Source organism: Aethalodelphis obliquidens, unplaced genomic scaffold, assembly GCF_003676395.1.
Source record: "Aethalodelphis obliquidens isolate GAN/ISIS:26980383/991018 unplaced genomic scaffold, ASM367639v1 scaffold21, whole genome shotgun sequence".
NCBI classification, from domain to species: Eukaryota; Metazoa; Chordata; class Mammalia; order Artiodactyla; family Delphinidae; genus Aethalodelphis; species Aethalodelphis obliquidens.
Window position 1 is genome coordinate 25,402,721 of NW_020837965.1, and position 25,584 is coordinate 25,428,304.

The following is a 25,584-nucleotide window of genomic DNA, read 5'->3' on the forward strand; positions in this document are numbered from 1 at the left end:
GCAAGCTGGGTGCTGTGAGGAGTGGTTAGGGATACGTTCTTTCTGTTGTCAAGTGATTGACTTAATACAGGTTTTCTTCTGGTAGGAGTTTGACCACCACCACAAACGTAACTTTTTCTCATTAAATATAATCTCCCCTTTGCTGGAGACACTAAACAGAAAGGAAGACGGGGTTCTGGTTAAAGTTCCTCATGTGCTGGCAGCTTCCTGGACGCTGTGTCTAGGTGATATAGGTGGCTCGTTGTTTTGTTTCAAAGATACTGCTATTGCTGCAATGGCCCTACTCCAAAACCGAATAACTTGTTTAACTATTATGCCTGGAAATGGACACTTTCGGTGTATAAACGCCCCATATCAGGCCCCCCCGCCGCCTTTCTTTGCAGACACAGATCTCTAAATCCCCATGCAAAAAGGGATTCATGTAGGGTTTTTTTGTTTTGGGGTGTTTGTTTTCATTTTCTTTTGTTGAGTAAAACCAAAATGTCCTAACTTTAGGAAAAAAATGGAATGGAGATGGGAGTCTTATATCTTACCCTTATTAGGAAATTTTATACAAATCATTAAATGCAGTTTTTCTGAATTCTAGAGGGTTTTTCCCCCTACATGACCCATTTAATACCTCTCATTTTAAGTATCTTTTTTCAAATTTGATAGAAGTTTTAGACCTGTTATTTATTGGCTTCGAGTCCAGTTTAAGTATGTTATTCATTCTTTCTTTTTATTTACCTCCAAGGGAAATTTCAACTTCCTGAAATGCTTCTGGAAGGGACATAGCCATAAACTGACTTCGGTAACATTTTGTGAAATAGGAAGATTTTACCATTTACGGGATTTACTAAAACTGGTGAATTTGCAAAATAGCGGTACTCGATGCTCTGTACAAAACTACTCATTTTAGAAGACCACAATGCCAATATTATGCACGCCGTCCTTGGGTTACTTTTAATAAATGAGGCGTTCTTGGTTAATGAGGGTGATAAGAGACATCCCGCCCTTTGTGTGCTCCAAATCCCCAGGGAGGCGCTGAGTGTGGGCACCACTGGCTCAGTGCAGAGCGAGCACACTTCCGGGTCGCTGGGTCTGTAGCCAACGCCGTGCGTTTTTATTCCAGGCACAGAAGGACCTGAAGAAGGACCGGCCCCTGGTGCGCCGCAAGTCCGAGCTGCCCCAGGACCTGCACACCAAGAGCGCCCTGGAGGCCCACGGCCGTGCTGACGAGCTAGTGCCCCAGGACGGGCGCTAGCCCCGACGCCGTGCGCGCGCCAGCCCCGCTCCGGTCTGTAGAAAGTACACGCTCTGTGTGCCATGCAAATCAGTTACACTCAAGTCAAAGCTTTCTCCAACCCCGTTCCGTAGGCAATAACATCCTTCCGCCTCAGCTCGAGACTAGGAGTTCAAACAATGGTGGCCACCCAGGGCCACATGCCGCCCATGGTGTCCCCTGCACGGTCCCAAGTAAGCCGGTTTTCCAAAATCAGAGCTAAGGAAAGCACCCTAGTCATCATCTTCACGTTCTCCCCAAATGGAATTTGCGATCATTTAAGATAGGTGGTCCAATGATAATATCAGTGTTTTTCAAATCAAAGGAGCACTTTAAAAAAGTATTACCTACTTTTTAAGACTTTACAACCCTTGAGATTGTTTCCACGTGATTGTTAATGCCAGCAGTTTCTTTCTGGGGTTTTTTGGGTTGTTTTTGTTTTTTAATCTCATTGAAGTGGTTCCTTGCTGTCATCGTTCCAACACCGCTCAACTGGGAAAGTGACACGACAGTCCCCGGCCGCTGTCTTTTCCTAAGGTCCTGCTTTACTTTGACCAATGCCACGCGTACCACGTCCTGCTGCTTCTGCGTATCGCTAAAGCCATATTTCCAAGTCTGCGGTCCAGGACCAGGATCCGGGAGTGAGCACGTAGGAGAAATTTGTTTTAAAAAGAGCTTTCTCTTGACTGGAATTGGAATTTTAAAGTGATGTGTTCGTGTTTTACTCTTTGCAGAATGATTTCTCTCTGCTTACACGTTGTTGCCCTTGAACAAGGCTCTTCAATTAATAAAATTATATTCTCTGAGAATTCCACATTTTGTAGAAAATTAGGACGAGATCATTTTGAGTGAGGCCAGCTCTCGGGCCTGATGCAGGCCACCGCTGCCTTTGGGCAAAAGTAGCAGGAACAGCGCCGTGGGCAGGCACCCCCCTCCCCGCAGTGTGGCCCTGAGGGCTTCGTGGAGGCGGCAGCAGCGATGGCTTCCAAGGAGTCTCTTTCTGTTGAAAAGAGCGCACGTAATAGACGCCTCATAAGGAAAATACAGCGTCTTGAGTTTTCCTCGGTCTTCAGTGCTGCTGAATATTTCAGGCTTCCTTGCATGGATTCAGCTTTTTGTTTGTCATGGAACAGCACGAGGAGAAAAATCTTTAAACTTAACGCTTTGTTCTTTATTTCTCTCCGGGTGGCCAGTATTTTGACTTACTTATCCTGCTTGAAAGCTATCTGAGATGCGTACTGCTGCTCTAAACCAGTGATTCTAGTTTCTTCTGTCTCTGGCATAAGATTCTATAACTTGATGTTAAATGTCTTGATGCATCAAAGGTAAAACGTGGCTTCTTTCAGGATCTGTTTTTCAGTTGAGGTCTTGGGAATCCACTCAGACGTTGTGAGAAGCAGACGTGGTTCCCTGTGCAGCTGTGGTACCTGCTGCCTGTTGGTTTCACTTAAACCCTTTGATGACGTTTATTTCCTTGTTTCCTGTAGGAAAATCATTTGGAGGGAGGGGATTTCTGGTGTTCCAAGCAAGTGCTAAATTAGAAGCTGCCCCGGCTGAAAGGGGAGAAGCCCTCTTTGTGAGCAGGAAGTATCCATCCACTTCACCATGATGAAATTTATCCTTTAAAAAAAGTTTAGATGCCTTCTCCTTTTGAGGGAAAAAGGGTGCTTTTTATTGTATAAAGCAGCGTCTTATGTATTTTGATAAACCATTGTTTGAACTTCCGTCTTTAGCTGATAGATTCTCAGATATACTTGGTTTGGATGTTCTCAGTTATGTTTGTGACAGAGGTTTCTGGGAAGCCTCTCCTCTTGCCCTAGGGAAAAAGCAGAATACCAGTGTTTGGGTGATGTGGAAAGCTCAGCGTATAAGAACATCTTTTTGTCTAGGTTTTACTTCTGCTCTTTATTGAAGACAAACATTCACCAAAAAGGGAGGAAAAAAAAAAAAGTTTTGAGAGAAACTAATTTTCTTTGACAAGAGTATTATTTAATATTTTGGCCTATGAAAGTTTTCCTAGTTAGTACTCAGATTCCCTGTGCTAATTGTTCAACTGACATATTATTACATAGATACACTGTTTATTCTGTACCAAACTGATTTCAGAAGTACTACATTGAAAATAAACTGGTGACTGTTTTTCTTCATAAAGTTCTGCGTTTGGCATCTTCACTCTTTCTGAAATGTATCTGTACATCAGAAATGTCACTATTCCGAGTGTCTTTTTAGTGCAGCTTTAGTATGGCTTCCTTTTAATATTGTACATACATTGTACCTTTGTTTTATGGTAATGAGTAATAAAAATGTAGACTTCATATTTTGTACAAAATGTCCTATGTACAGAATAAAAAAAGTTCATAGAAACAGCAAAAATAGGTAAGTGGCACAATTATTTTTCTTTAGAAAATATCTGTAACTTTATGCTTTAGTGAAATGTTAAGTACCTACGTATTTTTTAACATTTTGTAATTCAAAACTTTTTGTTTTGACATTGTTTATGAAGAGAAACTTCATACACTTGCCATTTAATATGCTCTTTTATCTAATTTTAAAAAAAACTCTACAAATGGTGTATTATATGGACTAAATAAAGAACATGTGAATTTTACTGCTCATCATGACGCTAAATTTAGCCATGGTGTTGGGCAAGCCGGTTCCGATCTCTGTCCGGCGACAGTTAGGGGCAGGGCAGCCCCGCCAGGGATACCGGCTGGAGTCCCTCGCTCAACACTGGCTGGGCGCCCACGCTGCCGTCCATCACAGCCACGTCCTTGCTGAGCCTTCTGTAAGGTCATTTTTCTACTTTTCTAATGGGAAAAAGTAGAGATGACCTTTTAACGACCACCTCTTGTTTTGTGAGTAATGTGAATCAGAACGCTGTTTATAGAAATGGAATTATTTGAGCCCTAACCATGATGTTTAAAATTATTCTTGAAGAGACACTGAAGTCTGGAGAACAGAGTCGTGTGGCTAAGAATATGAGTTTGGGATCCTAGCTGATCCACCCCCTTCTTACTGGGGGCCTTGCTGTCCTCACCGGTGCTGTTACCGAAAGGTCGCTGGGGGCAGGCCCAGTCCCGTCACTGCAATGACCTCGGCCTCCCAGCAGGTGGGCTGTGACCCAAGCCCCTCAGTTCCTTTATCTGCCAAACGGTCCCTGTGACTCCCCCCACCCCAGGACAGAAGTGCAGAAGTCGCCCTTGGAGCTGGGGTGTCTAGGAAGGGGAGGTGTCTAGGTAACCAGTCGTCTCGGTTATCAGTCTGGCAAGGTAAGGGCCCAGGCAAAGTCTCCAGGGTGGGATTCTCTGGCAAAAGAGACTTCCTGACTTCACTTACTCGTTCATAACACGATGAACAGGCCCCCTGCCCAAACCAAGAAGCAATCCAGTAACCGTAACTTAATCTACGTCCCTCACGAGCTTTCTTCTCCAGCCTGGAGACCGGCATGACTTCATACCATAGCAAGTTGCTTCATGGGTGAGGAGACCCAGGTCCCTGGAGGCTCAGCGAGCGTAAAAGCCACGTCTCCCAATTCCTGGCCCCTTGCTCGTGCCGACATGATTTGAGACCCCAGATCTTCTCCACCTAAGGTGATGCTGGGACCGTGTCGGATCTCTGATGGCTGTGCACGGGTTCCCGCCGCCAGTCTGCACACACCAGTGCCGGGCATGATAAAGGGCTCCCCCGTACTCAAGACGAAAGGGCAACGAGCCGGTTCCCTTCCATTAAAGCACTATCTATCCTTTAACTGACATGCTTTTCCTCCACTCTTGGCATTAAACCTTCAGGAAATGGCAAACACAGGACTTCCCTGCTGGCGCAGTGGTAAAGAATCCGCCTGCCAACACGGGACACGGGTTCGATCCCTGGTCCGGGAAGGTCCCACATGCCGCGGAGCAACTAAGCCCGTGTGCCACAACTACTGAGCCTGCGCTCTAGAGCCCGCGAGCCACAACTACTGAAGCCCGCGCGCCTAGAGCCTGTGCTCCGCAACAAGAGAAGCCATCGCAATGAGAAGCCCGCGCACCACAACGAAGAGCAGCCCCCGCTCGCTGCAACTAGAGAAAGCGCAGGCGCAGTAACAAAGACCCAACGCGGCCAAAAATAAATAAAATTAATTAATTAATTTTAAAATTAAAAAATTTTTTAAATGGCAAACATAAATAGCAGTTTCTTAGTAATTCCCTACTTGAAAACAGTTGGCAGTACCGTGGGCCACCCTCCACCCCCCGGAAAAAATAATATGGCAACAGTGCAGATCCGCCTCCTGACCTGTGGAATCTGGAATTCTGGGAACCCCTGGTCTAGTTCAAAACCCTTGTTTTACAGAAAATGAAATAGACCCAGAGACAGGAAAGCCCGGAACTAGTGGGCGTTGGCACCCGGTCCATCGTACATATTTAATGGAATCTCAGAGTTGGGTGCTTGTGGGTCATCCTTTATGTTGCCTGCCACTTGCATTCTTTCTAGGTTGTGAATTTTTTAAATATCTCTAGGAAAATGAAAGATTTACTTGAGATAGGCAACAAGCTTCATATGGAAATGTTTTTACTTTAACAAGTAAAAATTTAGGTATTTCCTGAATAGAAAAAAATGCCATATTAAAATCCAAGTTTCTCAGAACATTTGAGGAAAGCTTTTTGGAGTCATCCGTGCATTGTACAGGATGTACCAGAAATGCTCAGTCATTTATAACCACACATTTTCTATTTAAAAAAAAAAAGGTACCTTTATTTTTCACCTGTTGCTCTTGCAAAACTTGAATATAATAAATTGAAATCAAACACAGGCCCCCTAGAGAGAAGACTTGACCCAGGTGAAGATAGTGGAGAGAATTCCAATCAACAGATGTCTGTGCGCATGTGGGCGCTGGGCCCTCAGGGTGCCTGGGACGGTCTTGACACCACACATAGAGGGGCCGGTGCTGGCAGGACGGGCCACACCTGCCTGCCACCTCCCAGCCACGACCCTGCACTCTTCTTCATCCCAGGAATTGGTGCTGTCACCACTGCTGGTCAAACCCGGAACACAGCCTGGATTCTCCCTCCACTAGGGATTCTTAAATCGGGATTCTTAAATCCCAGAGACCGCGCCTCCCAGGTACATCTCTGTCCATCTGCCTTGCCCCGGCTTCCAGCATCCCCCAGACAGTGTGACGGCTTTCTCTCCAGAGCATCTTAAACGGTGATCATGTCACCCTCTTGCTTAAAACACTTGAGTGCCTTCACATGACACTAAATAAAGCCTGAACTCCTCGCCACGGAGGTAAGAATCTCTGCTCTGACTCCTGCTGACCTCTGCAACCCGTGTTCAATGTGTTCCATCAGTGGCCTCCATGTCTCACCCGATGACCTCTTTCCCACTGCAGGGCCTTTGCACAGGCTGTCATGCCCATCCCATCCCCCAAAGTGGCCTGGCTGGCTTCTTTTTATCCCACCAGTCTAAACGGCAATGTTTTCTCTGAAAGAGTCCTTCTCTGACCACCCTATCAAGTTGGACACCCCCATTACCCTCAGCCCACCCCTCTCCTGCAGAGCCCTGATACAATTTGTAATTCTATTTGTTTCTTAGGTGCCTCCACCGTCAGACAGGGACCTCATCTGCTTTTGCATCGTGTGTCCCCAGTGCCCAGCTCTGCCCCGGGTGCAGACTTTGCTCACTTTGTCAGGCGAATGAAGGTGCAAAATGCTGGGATGCCCGCCGGGGAGGGACTGGACCCCTGAAAGAGGCAGGCCGTTGCGGAGTCTCGCTCACTGCTCATCCCGTCACGGGGTTTACGGGATGTGCCGGACAGTAATGGTGGTGATGAGCTTCACAGACATCCTGCTTCTGCGGAGAGATGCCCAACAAGTCAGGATCACGACAGGCAGAGGGCGGGGCGCTGCAGGGGAGGTCTCATTGGGCTCCGCTCAGTGAGGGTGGAGAATGTTCCAAGCAAAGGGATGTGTACAAAGACCCAGCGATGGGGGAGGCCTGAAGTTTTGCTGGCGCTACACCGTCACCAGAGGGACCAGGGAAAGTGGCCGAGGAATGAGGCTGCAGACGTCGGCAAGGGCCAGCTCGCTGCGGAATGTGGACCTTAGCTGATAGGCGGGGGGTGGGGAGGTGGGGGGGCACGTAAGCCCCTCAAATTGAATGAGCTGGGGAGAGTGGGGTTCCCGTGCAGAAGAGCGAGGACCGGTCGAGAGGAGCCAGAGCCGCCTCAGGGTACGAAGTTTCTGCTACCGCTGGGACTCGGGGCGTCTGGCCGTGGGGACCAGGCGTAAAGCCCCTGCGTTCCCAACGCCCGCGTGTCAAGGAGTCGGGCCGCGATGGCAAGGGAAGGAAGGCTGGTGGCCAGAGAAGGCTGTGCAGGGTCCTTCTGCACAGAGGGTGGACGGGGTGTCCACGTGCTCTCCCACCACCCCAGCGCCAAGCTAGGGTGCAGCCCGGGGACAGAGGCTCAGAGGATGCGTGGCCTGCTCTGTTCTTAGCAGGAGCAAAGCTCGTGCCTCACCCGGGTGGCGGGGATCCAAACACTGCTCTCATCCTTCACCCACCCCTGCCCGCCCACACCCTTGACCAGACGCAGGAGGCACACAGGAAAGAGAAGCAGCAAGGTGACCCCGAGCTCAGTTGGGTGGCGCTGAATGGTGATGCCATTCGACCTCACGCATTTGGTCCATTCCCTCCACACACGTCTTTGTTGTATTCTGAGCAGGATGGCGCTATCCTCGAGCACCTCCCCTTGGGCAGAAGAGAATGAATTGAAGACGTAACTAACTAGCCCAGCTGCCTGGGGCCCGGAGGCAGGTGGGGTCGGGAAGGGTCTCCGGAGGGCCTGGCCATCGGGGGAGGCTGCTGACCTCGGAGAGAGAACCGCTGGGCGTGGTGGGAAGCAGGACGGAAGGTGAGGACGTGGACAGGGGACGTCTCAGCATCTTGGTGGAGACACTTTGGGGTTTAGGAAACCAGAAAACAGGCCCTGCTGCAGGGGGGCTGCTCAAGTGTGTTTGTGCATCAAGGGGAATAAGCCCATCATGGGGTCTGTGAAGGCGACAGGGGCCTGGAACCCAGAGCACAAGTGCAGGGCTTGGTCTTCAACAGGAACAAGGACAGATTATCCATTGTAACAGAAGGAAGGCAGGGAGGGAGGAATTCATGTAGATGAATAGATTTGCAGCGGGTAGATGAGTGAGTTGCCCTCTGATCCCCTCAATGTTCAGTGAATTCTGAATGTCCAAATGAGGCTGTACTGAAAGTGAAACCGGTGGTGTGATTCTCTCTGGCCACATGGGAGGCCCAGGGTAGGGCGGCAGACCTTCCACCTCCCACCACCTGCTCGCCCCTCCTCCAGGATGAGGTTTTGCGATTTACCATTAATTCTCCCTGAAACCGGCTCTTGCGAGGACGCTACAGGTGATGACCCAGAATTCACAAGAGGTAGCTGGCCTTTCTCTCACTATAAAGGAGGAAGAAGAATCTGTTTCCTCTGACGGTGCCTCCCTGGGGTTGCATCCCCCTAAGCTTTGAAGAGACATCAAACAGGTGATTACCCCGTAATGCCCCCCGAGGGCAGCTGGGACAGATGCCAGAGGGCCCCATCCACTCATGGCAGCTTTCTAGCTCACCCTCCAAAGCTGGGCTCCAGGGAGGAAGGCGACTTGTAGCCTTCACACTGGGCTGCGATTCCAGCTCCATCCCCCTCTGTGCTCTCATCTGTGAAATGCAGATAATGATTCAGTCCTTCTAGGTGTTTGGGAGGATTAAAGAAATGATCATTTAAAGTGGGCAGAGGGGGCTTCCCTGGTGGCGCAGTGGTTGAGAGTCTGCCTGCCAATGCAGGGGACACAGGTTCGTGCCCCGGTCCGGGAGGATCTCGCATGCCGCAGAGCGGCTGGGCCTGTGAGCCATGGCTGCTGGGCCTGCGCATCCGGAGCCTGTGCTCCGCAACGGGAGAGGCCACAACAGTGAGAGGCCCACGTACTGCAAAAAAATAAATAAACAAAAAATAAATAAAGTGGGCAGAGGAAGCTCAGCAGACGGCACCTGCTGTAATTGTTATTGTTATGTGTCCTCACCCCGTTTCACAGTGAGAAAACAAGGGCTCCCGAGGGAACGGGGCGGGGGGGGGGGGGGCTCATCCCCAGAAAAGCAGCCACCCTGGTGGGAGGAGCTGGTCACCATGGCCCAAGAAGGAAATTCACACTGCAGTGGGGAGGCTGGGAGGAAATAGCATTTATGTTTATTGTGATGGCTATGCAAACTTGTACAACTCTTTAGAAGGGCAGTTGGGTAATGTTTAAAATATTAAATATTAAAACTATTTTAAATGTCATGCCTTTGACACTGCAAATCTGCTTCTAGGAATTTAGCCACTGAGACTGTTCATGGTAGCCTTATTCTCCATAGTGAAAAGTGGTAGAAGCCAGAGAATGTATTAAATAAATACAGGTGCATCCTGAGAACTTAGAGCTCCTGGCACATAATGGCTCCATCCAAACCCCGGCACTGAGACGATCAAACTCTAGCCTGGTTCTAGCAGCAGGAGGCTGTGTCCCTAGGATGACCCCAGCCCCCCATTAAAATGCCTGCCTGAGAAAGCCCAAGGCTGCCAGGAGAATTTCCCATTTGTTCCAGCCAACCCCTGACCACAGGCCCGGACCTGCCTTCCTCAGAGCATTTACGAAGAAGGGCTTACAGTTATGAACCTTGCTCGGGCCCTTTTGAGGTGTATGTGTACCTTCCACAGCTCAGGGGTGTCTTTCTCAACGACCTGAAAGCCACTCCCTTGAAATGGACTCATCAGGAAGCATAGGGCTTTTATGGAGGGTAGAATTCTGACAGGTACTTATCGGCTAGCAGACAGAGCCAGCCCAGTCTCATCTACACTGACCCACCTTTGGTGATTTTTCACTTGAGCGCCACTGCCCACACCCCTCCCTACTCCCTCATCCTCCCTTTAAAACACCAGTCACCTCTGAGGGACTTCCCTGGCGGTCCAGTGGTTAGGACGCGGCGGTCTCCCTGCCAGGGGCCCGGGTTAGATCCATGGTCGGGGAACTAAGATCCTGTAAGCCACGCAGCATGGCCAAAAAAAATAAAGGCAATAAAAAAATTTTTTTAATAAAAATGGGCACAAATCAACTATACTCTATTAAACACCGGTCACCTCTGCGCAAACCAGGACAGAACTCAGCTCTTTCCCCTGCTGTCTGTAATGACCGAATAATATCTATTTTCACCACTTTAACTAATGTTGTCTATATTTATCTTCGACCATCCATAGAATGGAATAGTACGTAAACTTTAAAGAAGGTTTTACGTGGGGACTTCCCTGGTGGTCCAGTGGTTAAGACTCTGCGCTCCCAATGCAGAGGACCCAGGAACTAGATCCTGCATGCCGCAACTAAAGATCCTGCATGCGTCAGTGAGGATCCCAAGTGCTGCAACTAAGACCCAGGGCAGCCAAATAAATAAATATTTAAAAAAAAAAAAAAAGAAGGTTCTATGTGGAGAAGCACTTAAGAGTAGTGCCTGGAACACATTAAATGTATTAACTATTATTATGGAGATTAACATTTTTTATCTGTTGGGAAAAAGAATGCATTATGGGTGTATACATATATAAAAATGTATTGAGCCACAGACTTAAGATTAGTATATTTTATGCTTTCAACTGTTCCATAAAAGTTTTAAAAAAATGGAGACTGCGGGGCTTCCGTGGTGGCGCAGTGGTTAAGAATCCGCCTGCCAATGCAGGGGACACGGGTTCCAGCCCTGGTCCAGGAAGATCCCACATGCCACGGAGCAACTAAACCCGTGTGCCACAACTACTGAGCCTGCGCTCTAGAGCCTGTGAGCCACAACTACTGAAGCCCGTGTGCCTAGAGCCCGTGCTCCGCAACAAGAGAAACCACCGCAATGAGAAGCCGGCGCACTGCAACGAAGAGTAGCCCCCGCTTGCCACAACTAGAGAAAACCTGTGCACAGCAAGGAAGACCCAGCACAGCCAAAAATAAATAAAATAAAATAATTTTTTTTAAAAATGGAGACTGTATTAAAACTATATGTTCTTACATGGAACGTTATTCAAAATATATGTTTAGATGAAACAAGCAAGTTCCAAAACAGTTTGCTTAACAGAATCATATTCTATGCATACACATATATAATATCCCCAAACAGAATATATCATATACTATATATAATGTCAGTATTTGCAAAAAGTAAATATTTCAAGAGCTTATATATTTCTGGAATATGTGCACTAATTTTACAAGTGTACATTTTACAAGTGTACATTCCTGTTCCAGGTTGCAACACTTGGAATCAGCCAGGTCCTGATGCGAGACGCTCAGGCCGTTACACTGACACGCAGTCTCCCTCCTCACCACCAGAGGGCCGCCAGGAGCATCCGCCGGATCTCACCGCCGCCTCCCAGCATATGAGAGGCCTGCCTTGAGCCTCCTCACGCTCAGGTATTTTTACATAATCGCTGGTCAGATTGTACTGTAAACTGGACACTCTGTGCTTCTTGACGCGTTCTCCCTGCATCACACATTCTGAAAGGCTTTAAATGGAAAAAACAAACATTAACTCGGTTACGTTTCTCCAGCCTAACAGTCATGGGTTCTTCAAAGCTAGAATAGGAGAAAGAATGAAAGTAATTTTTTTTTTGATTGAAGTGCAGTTGATTTACAATGTTGTGCTCGTTTCTGCTCTACAGCAAAGTGATTCGGTTATACATATACATACCTTCTTTTTTATATTCTTTTCCATTATGGTTTATCTCAGGATATTGAATACAGTTCCCTGTGCTATACAGTAGGCCCTTGTTGTTTCTCCATTCTGTATGTAATAGTTTGCATTTGCGAATCCCAAACTCCCAGTCCGTCCCTCCCCCACCCGGAAGTAATTCTTACTGAGCACCTACCACATGCTGGACTGTCCCCCTGCTGCACACAGCATCTTATCAAATTCTCACAACAATTAGGTTGGTGGCATTAATGCCCATTTTTCAGATGAGAACACTGAGATTCTGAGGGATTAAGTGATTTACCCAAGCTCACCAGCTAGTCACTGGTAGAATCTGAATCCCTGCAAGCCAGCAGGGTCCTAAGATTTTGCTTTACCCTCTATAAAGCCCCCACTTGTCTCCAAATTTATGAGTGAAGAAAATAAATCCAGGGTGTGTTGGTGGGAGACCTCAATCAGAACTCAGGTGTCCAGATACCCAGAACGTGCCCTTGCTAATGTGCCCTCTGCCTTCAAGTTTGGTAGGCGCCCGGCTGTGACCAGTGCAGAAACACGAAGGCCTGGCGTTGCTCTCTGACTTGCCATGTGGTTCAAAATTCAAAAAGAAAAATAGTAAAAAAAACCACAACTTTCCTTCCTCTCCTCTCTGCTTCTCTGCCCTACACCATCCACTCACCCAGTTCCACTCCCTTGGAGGCAAACTTGCTTGTTTTTCCAGAGATTATTTTATATGTATGCAAATCAATGTTGTAGTCGGTTTTTTCTGAATTGCAGTTCCCTGGCTACGGTATCCCCGAAAACCCAGAGACAGTGTCACCTGTATTACTATCCCCATATCTCAAAGACAAAACCTGAGCCCTTGGGAGCTGGAGTGAACTGCCCAAGGTCCCACAGCAGGACAACTGAGGGTCTGAATCTAAGGATGGCTCTGACCTGGGCAGGCCCCTGGGTCCTGCTCTTCCCAGTTTCCCTTTTGTGTTTGTGTCACTCTCTCCCGCCTCCCTTCCTTCTCTCTCCCTGCTGTAATCACTTACAAACCCTCACCTCCCTGAAGTGTTGCTAAATTCGAATGACAGGTGGGAGAACCTTAAAGGTGGAGTCCAGCCCTCACACTTTACAGATGGGCAATCTGAGGCCCAGGAAGGCTCCTGCACATGTCGGATTCTACATCCAGCCCTGGTGACCAATCCAGAGGCGCTCACGGCTTTTCCCTCAGCCCCAACCTCCCTGTATCTCCCGGAGACCATGAGCTCAGCGGGAACAGTGCCTGGGCCTGTCTTGTTCACCACTGTGTCTCCAGTGTCTGGCGCTGTGCTCCACCCCTCCACTCGCTAGTTCATAGGCTCCATCATGGTTTGATGGAAGGATGAATGAATGAACGATCCGGCAGAGGGAAGAGCCTGATCCCACCAGGGAGGTGTGCAATCAAAAGCTGTGTGCGGTGATACCAAGTGTTCCCGTGAAGTAGATTGAGGAGTGTGCGGAGAGTAATTGGGAGAAGTGAAGTTAGAATATTCTCTTCCCTCTAATAAGCATCTGAGGACATCTGTGCCAGGCCCCGTGCTGACAAAGAGCCCACAGACGAACTAAGTGGGGCCCTGTTAGTCCTGTGAGGGTTCTCAGCACCTAAGTCTGATGAGAGCCCCTCCGCCCCCACCAATCCCCAGGGGCTCCTACACAGCCTATTCTGCATGTACCTGGAAGCGGATCACAGCCTCCGGAACCCCAGTCAAGAACCACAGCTTAAGTATCCCTACTCTAGGTGGAACGAGAAAAATCAAATGAGTGCTTGGAGCGCGAGCCACGCCAAGACAGCAGTGAGGACGGAACCCAGCGCTTCGGAGACGGTTGCGGGGACAAGGCCTTAGGGCCAGGGAAGGAACAGCGATGGAAGGCCCTTGGACCCATTTTAAGAAACTTATCCTATGATCCAGAAACTGGGATCCGGGAAAACTCCCCGCGCCCAGAAGGGTCCTAATCTCCGGCTCGGAAAGATGACGCAAGCAGCGCGCGAGTACGTGCCAAAATACGACTACCCCGTCCCCGCTGGTGCATTGTGGGGGGTTAAAGGCACCAACCGAATACCGGTCTCGCGAGCGAGCGAGATTCACGCGGATGACAGAGATTGGGTGGGGAGGAAAGGCGAGGCTTCTACTCTCCGAACAAGAGTCCCGCCCCCCGGCTGGGATGGGCCAATCCCAAGGCCTCCCGCTCCTGGCCCTGCGGATTGGTCCGAGGGCTCACATGGTTAAGGGGGCCATGGGGCACTGGACCGAGCCGAGTCTCGGGCACTTGATCGAGGCGGCGACGGTGTCTTTGTACAGTGGTGAAGGGCCGGAGAGCCCTAGAGTCAGAAGCTCGCGGGCTACCGGCCGGTCTCGGCCTCCGCACGCGGCCATGGGCAAGTCGAGTTCGAACACTTGCTGAATAAAGAACCCGCCTTAAAGGTGATCTGGCCCTCAGTTCCCTCGCCTGTGACATGGGTACAGTGTTGCCGGGAGAACAGGGTTGCCTCAGGTCTAGGTGAGGCGGGGTGAGTGGAATGCCTGCCAAGTAAGAAGCGGGGCGAAGTCCTGGCTGGACGCAGCGGCCCGGGGAAACGGGCACCCTGTTCATCTGCCCAGAAAGCTGGCCGTGGATCACGTGTTGAGCCGAGCAGCGCCCCCTGTCCTCGAATGGCTTCAGGGACCAGTCGTAGACAGTGGGTATGTGGCGGGCCTGCACCCTCTAGGTGCGAACCACTTGACTTTGTTGTCTTAACTAGATCTTTCCAACAGCGGTGCGGGGTCAGTGTCGTAGATGGGGAGACTTTGCCGAGGCCGCACAGCCTGGAGTGAAGGAGCCAGGGTTGGACCCAGGCATCAACCTGCTCAACCCGCAGGCCTTCCAGCAGTGGCTCCTGCACCCCGAGGGGGCCTGTGCAGCGCCTCCAGAAGGGACTCGGCCCTCGTCCGTGAGACCCACCTGTCACTCGTGTCCCCTCTGCTTCCATCATCAGCCTCAGTGTCTGGAAAACCTTTACAGGCCTGCGGTGTTCTGGGAGCATAATTAGGATGCTGGAGCCACGGCCCAGAGTTGCAAGTTTCACTGTGCAGGATGGGGCCTGCCCCTGAGCAGTCTAGGCACGGCCACATCGGGATCCTTTTCCCCAGAACCAAAGGCACCCACCGCCCTTTAGGATGTCTAGCCCTCAAGAGGAGGGGCTTTCTGACACATGAGGTCATCACAACGGACCCTGCTTCACTTTCAGTTATTAGACTATATTAAGAAAAAGAAAAGAGACTTCCCTGACAGTCCAGTGATTAAGACTCCGAGCTTCCACTGCAGGGGCACAGGTTCGATCCCTGGTTGGGGAACGAAGATCTCGCATGCCCCGCAACGTGTCAATCAATCAATCAGTTTTAGATTTACTGAAAAGTTAAGAGTAGGGAGTGCCCTTATTACAGCCTCCCACATACACACATAGACGGGCACACACCCCATTTCCTTTATTGGTAACATCTTGCATTAGTTGTACATTTGCTACAATTGATGAGATGATATTGATACATTATTATTAACTAGAGTCCATAGTTTGTTCAGAGTTTCTTAGTTTTTCCCCAGTGTGTTTCTTCTGTGTCAGGATCCCATCAAGGATACTGTGTCACATGTAATTGTCCACCTCACTTCTCATTCTGAAGGTGCAGTATTGAGAGAGGTTAAAGAAGCACGTAATTGCTTAACTTGTTCTTGGCTTTAAGTCTGAGAAAATGCTAGGGAAGAGGCTGCTGCTGGGGGCTGCGTTTTGGTGTTGTGTCTGGCGGGTGCCAGCCAAGTGGGGCACTGGGTCCTGGGGGAGGGCGGGGCCCTGAGGAGGGGCTTCCCTCCAGAGCGACCCTTCTCAGAGCGGCCCCTCGGGTTGGGGTGATGGGAAGTTATGTTTAGAGGATTGAAAATTTCTGTTTGGGGTGATGAAAACGTTCTAGACATGGATAGTGGTGACGGTTACACAAATTTGCTTAATACCACTGATTGTACACTTCACAATGCTTAAGTTTTGGGCTTCCCTGGTGGCGCAGTGGTTGGGAGCCCGCCTGCCGATGCGGGGGACGCGGGTTCATGCCCCGGTCCGGGAGGATCCCACATGCCGCGGAGCGGCTGGGCCCGTGAGCCATGGCCGCTGAGCCTGTGCGTCCGAAGCCTGTGCTCCGCAGTGGGAGAGACCACAACAGTGAGAGGCCCGCGTACCGCAAAAAAAAAAAGAGCTTCCTGTGAGTGGCTAGCTGTGCTGGCCACTTTGTCTCATGTATTCCTCTCATAGCTCCAGGGGCAGTTGCACTCATTAGCCTCATTTAAATAAGGAGAACTTGGCACAGAGAGGTTAAGAGACTCACCCAAGGTCACACAGCTGGTAGTGGCAGCGCCAGGATCCTACCAGAACCAGGACTTTCTCACCACCCACTGCCGTGCCAGCCAAGCATTCCAAACCCCTCCAAAGCCAGCTTAGTAGCAGGAGAAAGGTGTCCCTCAACAGGCCTCCAAGTGAGGCTGGTGGGTGACTGCGGAATCCTCTGTCTGGTCAAAGTGAGGACTAATTAACTATTGGTGGGAAGCGCTGGTTGCCTGCTTTTTCAAAAAGCTGCAGTGGTGACCCTTGGTTATTAAACACATGGGTCTGTGTTCTGCAGCAGTGTTCTCCAGGTATCACCTGTAAATCTCCAGCCCCACACTGGCTGGGTTTTGACGTTGCACCAAAAGAATTCCATAGCCAAGGAATTTAAGAAACTACACCTCCCCTGCCCCGCAGAGACTCACAAGGCCTTCTAGAGGCTCTGAAAAGTCCTGTCCAGAAGAAACTCGTTAAGCTTTGTCTAACATAGTGATTCCCAACCTTATTTGACCCCAGAGGCCCATTTTCAATGCACGACAAGCCCCCAGGCTCCAGGTTGCCGTGCACAGCTGCCCGGGCGATACTGGGAAACGTGCTGCTTCTAAGCAAGGGGTCTCACATCTTCACTTCGTGGAAGAGGAGCAGACGTGCAAGGAGGTTAAATGGCTTAACCACGGCCCCTCCTTGCTCAACTTAGAAAGTAAATATGAAATTGTTTAGGTTACAGAAACAGCAGTTGTCAAACTCACAAGAAGGCTGACTGGCAGTGCAGGGGGATTCCAGCATCTACTGGGATCAGGGAAATAGTACATGTTTTCTGATGAAACCCTTTAGATCCTACCACTTTCAGGGCAAAATGGGGGTTTTGTCTTGTCAATAAAATCATGGAAGTGTACCCCCTCTGCCCCCATGGTGAAAAGGGATCATTGCACTGAGGTTCAGCAAAGTCCCAACCTAGCAGGACACTGCCCTGTGCTTTACACCTCACCAGATAGGGAATTCCACTGAAAATGTGGGAGCACCCCATCAAACGTTTCCATCCTTTGGAGTAAAGAAGGAGATTCTTTCTTCAAAGTGAACACTCAGATGCTTAACCCTGTGAGCAGAGTTTTGGATGGCTATGCAGTTGCTCCAGGCCAGTGATCACTGTTTTACAGATGGAAAGTGGAGGTGGGCGCCAGGGGACACTTGGGAGAGGGAGGGAGCGTCGGCAGCGCCCCTGTGCTCAGTGCCACAGTGGAGACTGGAAAAAAGACAGTCCACGCGCTCCTGGTGGTTAGAAGCCTCTAGACACAAGCAGTCTCTGAGTCTGAACTCCTCCTCTGCCTCTTGCTACCTGTGAGACCTTAAGCAGGTTACTTCTGCCTTCGGCTCTATTACCCCGTCTTCAAACTGCGGTGATAATAAGCTACCTTGTTAACATTGTGGGTGTCGGATAAAGCCGTTAGATCGGGCCAGCTCGTGGCGGTAGCACAGCCGTGATTATCGCAAGCATGACTCTCCGGCCACAAACGTGTGTGCAGGAAGTTCCACTGGCTCCGTTTTCTATACCAGCCTAATTTCTGACCCCAGTTCCCATTCCACGATTCCACGGGCTGGCGCATCACAGAAGTCAGTTCCAGAGTTCTGCCCCTTCCTAAGTCAGGACTCCCACAGGGACAGGGCCTGGGGAGGGGAGAGTGGGGACCTGTTGGCCACTCATCATTTATCCACACCGGTACTGCAGGCTCCGGGTCCCATGCCGCAATGCTGTCCCCAGCCTCGAGGACCACTTTGGCCAGCCTGCCTGGGGTCCTACCACCTGGGTGCACAGCCTGCATTGCTCTCTGGGGGCTGGTGGGCAGCAGGCCCGGGACCTTGTCACCTGCCTTCCCACTGCAGCCCAGGGAATCTTCCCATGGCCCAGGATACCTCATCGCCCCCTACTTCTCCAGGACACTTTGCCCACAAGGGAGACTCCAGTTCTTCTTTCCTTTTCCTTACATCCTTGTTTTCCTAGGGGCTAGGACTTCTGGGAAAAATCAAAGTCTGAAAGACCCACAGACACCTTCTGCTTTTAATCCTACGGCAAGGGACCCAGGCCAGCTCCTGCTTGCAGGGGGAGAAGGCGCAGGAAGACAGAGGGAAAGTGGCAGTGTAGGTGGTCCCTACTTTGCACAGTTCCGATGTGCACAGATTTTAATTACTGTGGTCTAGTTAAATAACGCCAAATATCAGTTATAGTTAATATAGATAATATTATATAGTTATAATATAACTATATAATATTGTAAATATTAATAATATATATAATTATTTATTATATATATTATTTATATAATAATTATATATTATATAATGATATATATAATATATTATAATAATATATAATAAAACTAATATTATATATAGTATATATTATAATTATAATAAAACTAATATATATTATAATTATAATATAAGTATAATTATATTATAATTATATTATAATTATATATAATAATTATAATATAATATAATAAAACTAATATATTATATAGTTATAATATAACTATATAATATTATAAATATTAATATATAATATATTATTTATTTTATATATTATTTATATAATAATTATATATATAATATATTATAATAATATATAATAAAACTAATAGAATATAGTTAATAATATAGTCAAATATCAGTTACCTCGATGCGTTAACGTGAGTAACTGCGTCAAGTACTAACTGTGCTCCAAGCTATTCAGTCTGCAAATCACCAGCAGGTGCGCCTCAGACCCACAACCCATCATGGCGCTACTTTCAAAGTCGGTCAGGGCTTCCCTGGTGGCACAGTGGTTAAGAATCCGCTTGCCAATGTAGGGGCATGGGTTCAAGCCCTGGTCTAGGAAGATCCCACATGCCGCGGAGCAACTAAGCCTGTGCGCCACAGCTGATGAGCCTGCGCTCTGGAGCCCGTGAGCCGCAACTACTGAGCTGGCAAGCCACAACTACTGAAGCCCACGAGCCTAGAGCCCGTGCTCTGCAACAAGAGAAGCCACTGCAATGAGAAGCCCACGCACCACAGTAAAGAGTAGGCCCCCACTTGCCTACTCTATTTGCCTACTCGCAACTACAGAAAGCCTGCACACAACAACGAAGACCCAAAACGGCCAAAAAATTAAAAAATAAATAAATAAAAATTTAAAAAATAAAAGTTGTTGGTCACCACACACCTGCTACTCAGTTCCTACACAGCCAGCAAAGTGTGTAGTTGTGTTGCCTTCTGTGATAAACCCACTTAATGTCTTACAAAAATGCATCATTGACACAGGGAATTGGCCAAAAGGTGGAAGTGCAGGAAGGGTGCCAAAAACACTAATAAAGCTGGCAGTGCAACTGGAGTGAAGGGTGACGGTCCTAGAAGGAAAGGAGGACAGGGGAGGGTTGGGGTGCAGGCTCTGCCGCTGCTCCAGGACTGGAGGTGTGTGGCTGAGGGACCTGGGGAGGGACAAGAAGGAGGAAGATGCCGAGGAAGTGGTGCTGGCAAAAACCTTCGCAGTAAAGGAACTCAGAGACGTGTCGAATCACTCAACCTGCAAAGGTCACGTTGGAGGCTGGTCCAGACCTAGAAAAGACGATGACGGTTCACCATGGCAGAGAAGAGATGCTCATTCCATAACCTAAGTTATACAATGAGAAGAAGGCAAGCACTGCCCAAACTACTCCTGATCAGTTTTTTTCCTTAAAATTGTGGTTAAATACATGTACTACAAAATCTGCCACCCCGTCCACTTCCAAGTGTACAGTTCTGTGGTATTGAGTACACTCACACTGTTGTAAAGATTCAGAGCACTTCATGAATTTGTGTCCCCCTTGTGCAGGATCATGCTCACCTTCTCTGTATCCTTCCAATTTTTAAAAAATAAATTTATTTATTTTTGGCTGCATTGGGTCTTCGTTGCTGCGCACAGGCTTTCTCTAGTTGCGCCAAGTGGGGGCTACTCTTCGTTGTGGTGCGCAGGCTTCTCGTTGCGGTGGCTTCTCTTGTTGCAGAACACGGGCTCTAGGTGCACGGGCTTCGGTACTTGTGGCTCACAGGCTCTAGAGCACAGGCTCAGTAGTTGTAGCACGTGGGCTCAGTAGTTGTGGCTCTTGGGCTCTAGAGTGCCCAACAGACAGTGCTCCAGATAGAAGCTGTCCCATCTGCCCGGGTCTCAGAATAAGAGCACATGCAGCAAAGTCACAGCCAACCCCGGATAGACATGGAGCTGGGGCAAGAAATGTTCTAGCCACTGAGGTTTGACTGTCATTTGTCCCTGCAGTATAACCCAGCCTCTCATGATTGATACAGTTACCCTTACTTTCCCTGAGGTTGTGTGTTGGAGTTTGCGCTACTGGGTTCTGTGACTACAAGTGCAGAGATCACTTCAAAAACCTTCCCCCGGGTTCTCTAAAAAAAAACTAAAAATAGAGCTACCATATGATCCAGCAATCCCACTCCTGGGCATATATCCAGAGAAAAACATACTTTGAAAAGATACATGCACCCCCTATGTTCATAGCAGCACTATTCACAATAGCCAAAACATGGAAGCAACCTAAATGTCCATCAACAGGTGAATAGGTAAAGAAGATGTGGTACATATATACAATGGGATACTACTCAGCCATAAAAAAGAATGAAATAATGCCATTTGCAGCAACATGGATGGACCTAGAGATTATCATACTAAGTGAAGTAAGTCAGACAGGGAAAGATAAATATCATATGATATCACTTATGTGTGGAATCTTAAAAATTGATACGAATGAACTTATTTACAAAATGGAAACAGACTCACAGACATAGAAAACAAACTTATGGTTACCAGAGGGGAAAGGGGGGTAGCGGGAGGGATAAATTAGGAGTTGTGGGATTAACACATACACACTACTATATATAAAATAGATAATCAACAAAGACCTACTGTAAGGCACAGGGAACTCTACTCAGTATTCTGTAATAACCTATATGGGAAAAGAATCTGAAAAACAATGGATATATGTATATGTATATATATAAGTGAATCACTTTGCTGTACACCTGAAACTAACACAACATTGTAAATCAACTATATGCCAATATAATATAAAATTTTTTAAAAACAAAAAACCCCCAAAGCCTCCACCTGGTCATAATGTTTCTTGCTGATACAAACAGATGGAACAGAAAGAGAGGGCACGGAGCAGAAACTTACGTTTGAGGGAGCACACATCACCATTCAGGAAGTCCCAGGAAACCAACAAAAGAGCTAGCCTTGCGCTAGACGTCCCTCAGCTTGCGGTCCAGCAAATTCTTCATGAGGGGCAGAAAGCGAAATCTTACCACCTGCACCTGCAATTTCTGCTGTAGGTGTCCGAGGTCCCAGAAGATGAAGCTCGCTCTGCCGGTCCCTCACATTTAATGACCAGACGGTATTCCATGTCAATATCAGAGTGAATCCCGGAATGCTGCATGAGGACACTGAAAGCAGCATGTCGCAATGGCATTCATAAAAGATTTGCCAAAAGCGCATATCTTTGTGCCCCATCAGACACACAGGTCTTTCGCCCATTCTATTTTGCGGGGGACACAGTGACAGACTTGCGGTGGGGTGATCTATCCCACAGCCACAGGAAGTCTCAGACAACTTTGTTTTCTGCAGAAGGAGACCTAGCTGCCTTCCGTCCCATAGTCTTAAAGCTTCCATGATGCAGGATTCGGTGTGCCGGTCAAATTATTAAGCTGTCTCTGGAACAGTGGTGCATTCATTCCCTAGGGCTGCTGTAATAAATTACCACACGCTGGGTGGTTAGAACAGTAGAAATTTGCTCTCACGCAGTTCTGAAGGCTGGACATCCACAATCCAGGTGTTGGTAGGGCTGGCTCCTTCTGGAGACTCTGAGGGAAGATCTGCTCCAGGCCTCTCTACCGGCTCCTGGTGGTGGCTGACAACCCTTGGCTTGTGGACGAATCGCTCCAATCTCTGCCTCTGTCGTCACACATTGTTCGTCCTGTGTGTCTGGGTCCAAATTTCCCTTTTCGTATAAGGACACCAGTCATTGGATTTAGGGCCCATGCTAATCCAAAATGACCTCATCTTAATTGCATCTGCAAAGACCCTATTTCCAAGTAAGGTCGCATTCACAGGTTCCAGGGGTCAGGACTTCAACGTGTCTTCTGGGGGACGTAATCCAACCTCTCAAATCCCCAGATATCCCATCAAGTAACTCTTCATGAAGACGCATCGAGAACTTGATATTTGTGTCGCCTCTTCCCAAAGTCTTGAGGAAATGAAGGAATGCATTGTGGGTTTGGAAGGAGATGAGCTCCAAACACCTGGGATGACTTAGAGCGGCGATCAACATGTGCGTGTGACGTGAGGGACATCATAGAAATAAGCTGTGACCGTGTCTTTACAAATCGGCTTTGATGTGTTTGTAGCTAACACCTGCTGAGTAATACTGGTTGGTTTTTTTTGGCTGCGCTGTGTGGCATGAAGGATCTTAGTTCCCTGACCAGGGATCAAACCCATGCCCCCTGCATTGGAAGCACAGAGTCTTAACCGCTGGACTGCCAGAGAAGTCCCACTTTTTTTTTTTTTTTTTAACTTCTGTTCTTTTAGAATCAGCCTGTAATTCACCTGAAGGGAACAGAATTACTCTGTTTATTTCCTCAGGCCTCAAAGATTCCCTCCTCACCCACAGTGAGCAAAGACGCAGTTCCAGCCACTGGCCCACTCTAAGGTTCAGTGTTAACCAGAGCAAGCCCTGGACCTCATGGACTCACATTCTAGGTGGGGACTCAGACCCTAAGCAAGAAGCACAAATATGTGTCATGCAGGGAAACGTGCTCTGGAGGAAAATGAAGCAATAATCAAAGGGGTAAGCAGTGGTGGTGTTATTTTGAAGGCCCCTCTGAAGGGTCACGCTTGAGCAGAGGTCTGGCGCAGAGAAGGAGCAAGCTCCTTAGGACCCTGGAGGGAGAGCATTCTTTTTATTTTTTATTTTTTAAAAATTTTTATTGGGCTTCCCCGGTGGCGCACTGGTTGAGAGTCTGCCTGCCGACGCAGGGGACACGGGTTCGTGCCCCGGTCCGGGAACATCCCACATGCCGCGGAGTGGCTGGGCCCGTGAGCCATGGCCGCTGAGCCTGCGCGTCCGGAGCCTGTGCTCCGCAACGGGAGAGGCCACAACAGTGAGAGGCCCGTGTACCATGCAAAAAAAAAAAAAAAAAATTTATTGAAATATAGCTGATTTACAGTGTTGTGTTAGTTTCAGGTGTACAGCAAAGTGATTCATATATTTTTTTTCAGATTCTTTTCCATTATAGGTTATTACAAGATATTGAATATAGTTTCTCGTGTTATACAGTAAGACCTTGTTGTTTATCTATTTTATATAAAGTAGCGTGTATCGGTTAATCCCAAACTCCTATCTTATCCCTCCCCCCCACCCCCCTTTCCCTACTGGTAACCATAAGTTTGTTTTCTATGTCTGTGAGTCTTTCTGTTAGGAAGAGCATTTTAGAAAGAGGGGAAGACCCTTAGGCTGGGACTGGCAGTGCAGGTGGAGAAGAGATGCCCGATTTGGGAGGCGTCCGGGGAGAGTGGCAGGGTTTGCTGCTGGACCAGACGGAGATGTGAGGGGCTGGGAGTTTTTTCAGAGACACCAAGGAACACCCTGAGCACCTGGGTGAGGCAGGCAGTGTTTCCTGGGATGGGGAGCTCTGGGGGTGTCGGGGAGGGGAATCAAGGGTTCACTTCTGGGCAAAGAACAGGTGGGACAAATAGAAAACAAATAGCAAGATGGTGACTTCACCCAGCCATATCTCTAACCCCACACCACCCTGCAAATAAAGGGCAGAGATTGTCAGGATTTTTTTTAAAGCAAGAGCCAACTATAAGAAACCCACTTTAAATATTGGGTTGGCCAAAAAGTGCCTTCGGTTTTTAAATAAAAATAGAAGACACGTCTTTCATTTTCACCGAGAACTTTATTGAACAAAGTAGTCACACTTTTGTTCCACTGCCTTCTGCCATTTTTCAGGCAACTTCATAATTCCATCTTCCCCAAACTTTTTATCTTCTTGATAAAAGGTACTGTTCCGAGTACCTTTTACAGTCTTCCAGGGAATTGAAATTTTTTTTCCATTAAGAGAATTTTGTAAAGACCGAAATAAATGGAAATCTGAAGGTGCAATGTCTGGTGAATACGGCGGATGAATCAGAACTTCCCAGCCAAGCTGTAACAGTTTTTGCCTGGTCATCAAAGAAACATGCGGTCTTGTGTTATCCTGATGGAAGATTATGCGTTCTCTGTTGACTAATTCTGGACGTTTCTCATCAAGTGCCGCTTTCAGTTGGTCTAACTGGGAGCAGTGCTTGTTGGAATTAATCGTTTGGTTTTCTGGAAGAAGCTCACAATAGAGGACTCCCTTCCAATCCCACCATGTACACAACATCACCTTCTTTGGATGAAGACCGGCCTTTGGTGTGGTTGGTGGTGGTTCATTTCGCTTGCCCCACGATCTCTTCTGTTCCACATTATTGTACCGTATCCACTTTTCACCGCCCGTCACAATTTGTTTTAAAAACAGAACATTTTCCTTACGTTTCAGTAGAGAATCGCATGGGGAAATATGGTCAAGAAGGTTTTTTTCGCTTAACTTATGTGGAACCCAAACGTCAAAGCGATGAACATAACCAAGCTGGTGCAAATGATTTTCATAGCTTGACTTGGATATTTTGAGTATGTCAGCCATGTATAACGTTGGTTGTTCTCAATTAATGTCTTCATTTGATCGCTATCAACTTCAACTGGTCTACCTGACCGTGGAGCATCGTCCAGCGAGAAATCTCCAGCACAAACCTTCGAAAACCACTTTTGACACGTTGGATCAGTCATAGCACCTTCTCCATACACTGCACAAATCTTTTTTTTGCATTTCAGTTGCATTTTTACCTTTCCTGAAATAATAAAGCATAATATGCTGAAAATGTTGCTTTTTTTTCTTCCATATTAAAATGGCTGCACAGAAATTCACCAATTTTGATACTTTTTTTTAAATGCACGCTGATGTGACAGCTGTCACGTACAATCTAACAAAATTGTTTCGAATGAAGTTAAAGACAACTAAGTGCTACTAGAGCCAGCTTACGGAAAAAACCGAACGAACATTTTGGGCAACCCAGTATAAAGGCACAGATGGGGTAAAAGCGAAGGATGGAAAA

At 47.9% G+C, this 25,584-nt stretch overlaps 1 protein-coding gene, 1 long non-coding RNA gene and 1 pseudogene across 10 annotated transcripts in view; 2 read left to right on the plus strand and 1 right to left on the minus strand.

Moving 5' to 3' along the window:
• Positions 1-3,585, plus strand: part of PPP2R5C (protein phosphatase 2 regulatory subunit B'gamma) — a 131,742-nt gene extending 128,157 nt beyond the window's left edge. For 8 of the 9 annotated variants that reach the window (XM_027120584.1, XM_027120585.1, XM_027120588.1 and 5 more), the window contains one exon: positions 1,112-3,576. In XM_027120584.1, coding sequence (XP_026976385.1) covers positions 1,112-1,243 — 132 coding nt within the window. In that variant the 3' untranslated portion in view covers positions 1,244-3,576. Of the gene's footprint in view, positions 1-1,111 lie in introns of all 9 variants that reach the window. The other variant, XM_027120589.1, reaches the window with a different exon arrangement.
• A 9,593-nt stretch (positions 3,586-13,178) lies between these two features.
• LOC113627669 (uncharacterized) lies at positions 13,179-16,019 on the plus strand. The gene is made up of 2 exons (XR_003435647.1): positions 13,179-14,445; positions 14,776-16,019. It is a non-coding gene; the product is annotated as an uncharacterized LOC113627669 (long non-coding RNA).
• Positions 16,020-20,171: 4,152 nt separating this feature from the next.
• Positions 20,172-20,272, minus strand: LOC113627856 (uncharacterized; annotated as a pseudogene).
• Between the last annotated feature and the right edge of the window lie 5,312 nt (positions 20,273-25,584).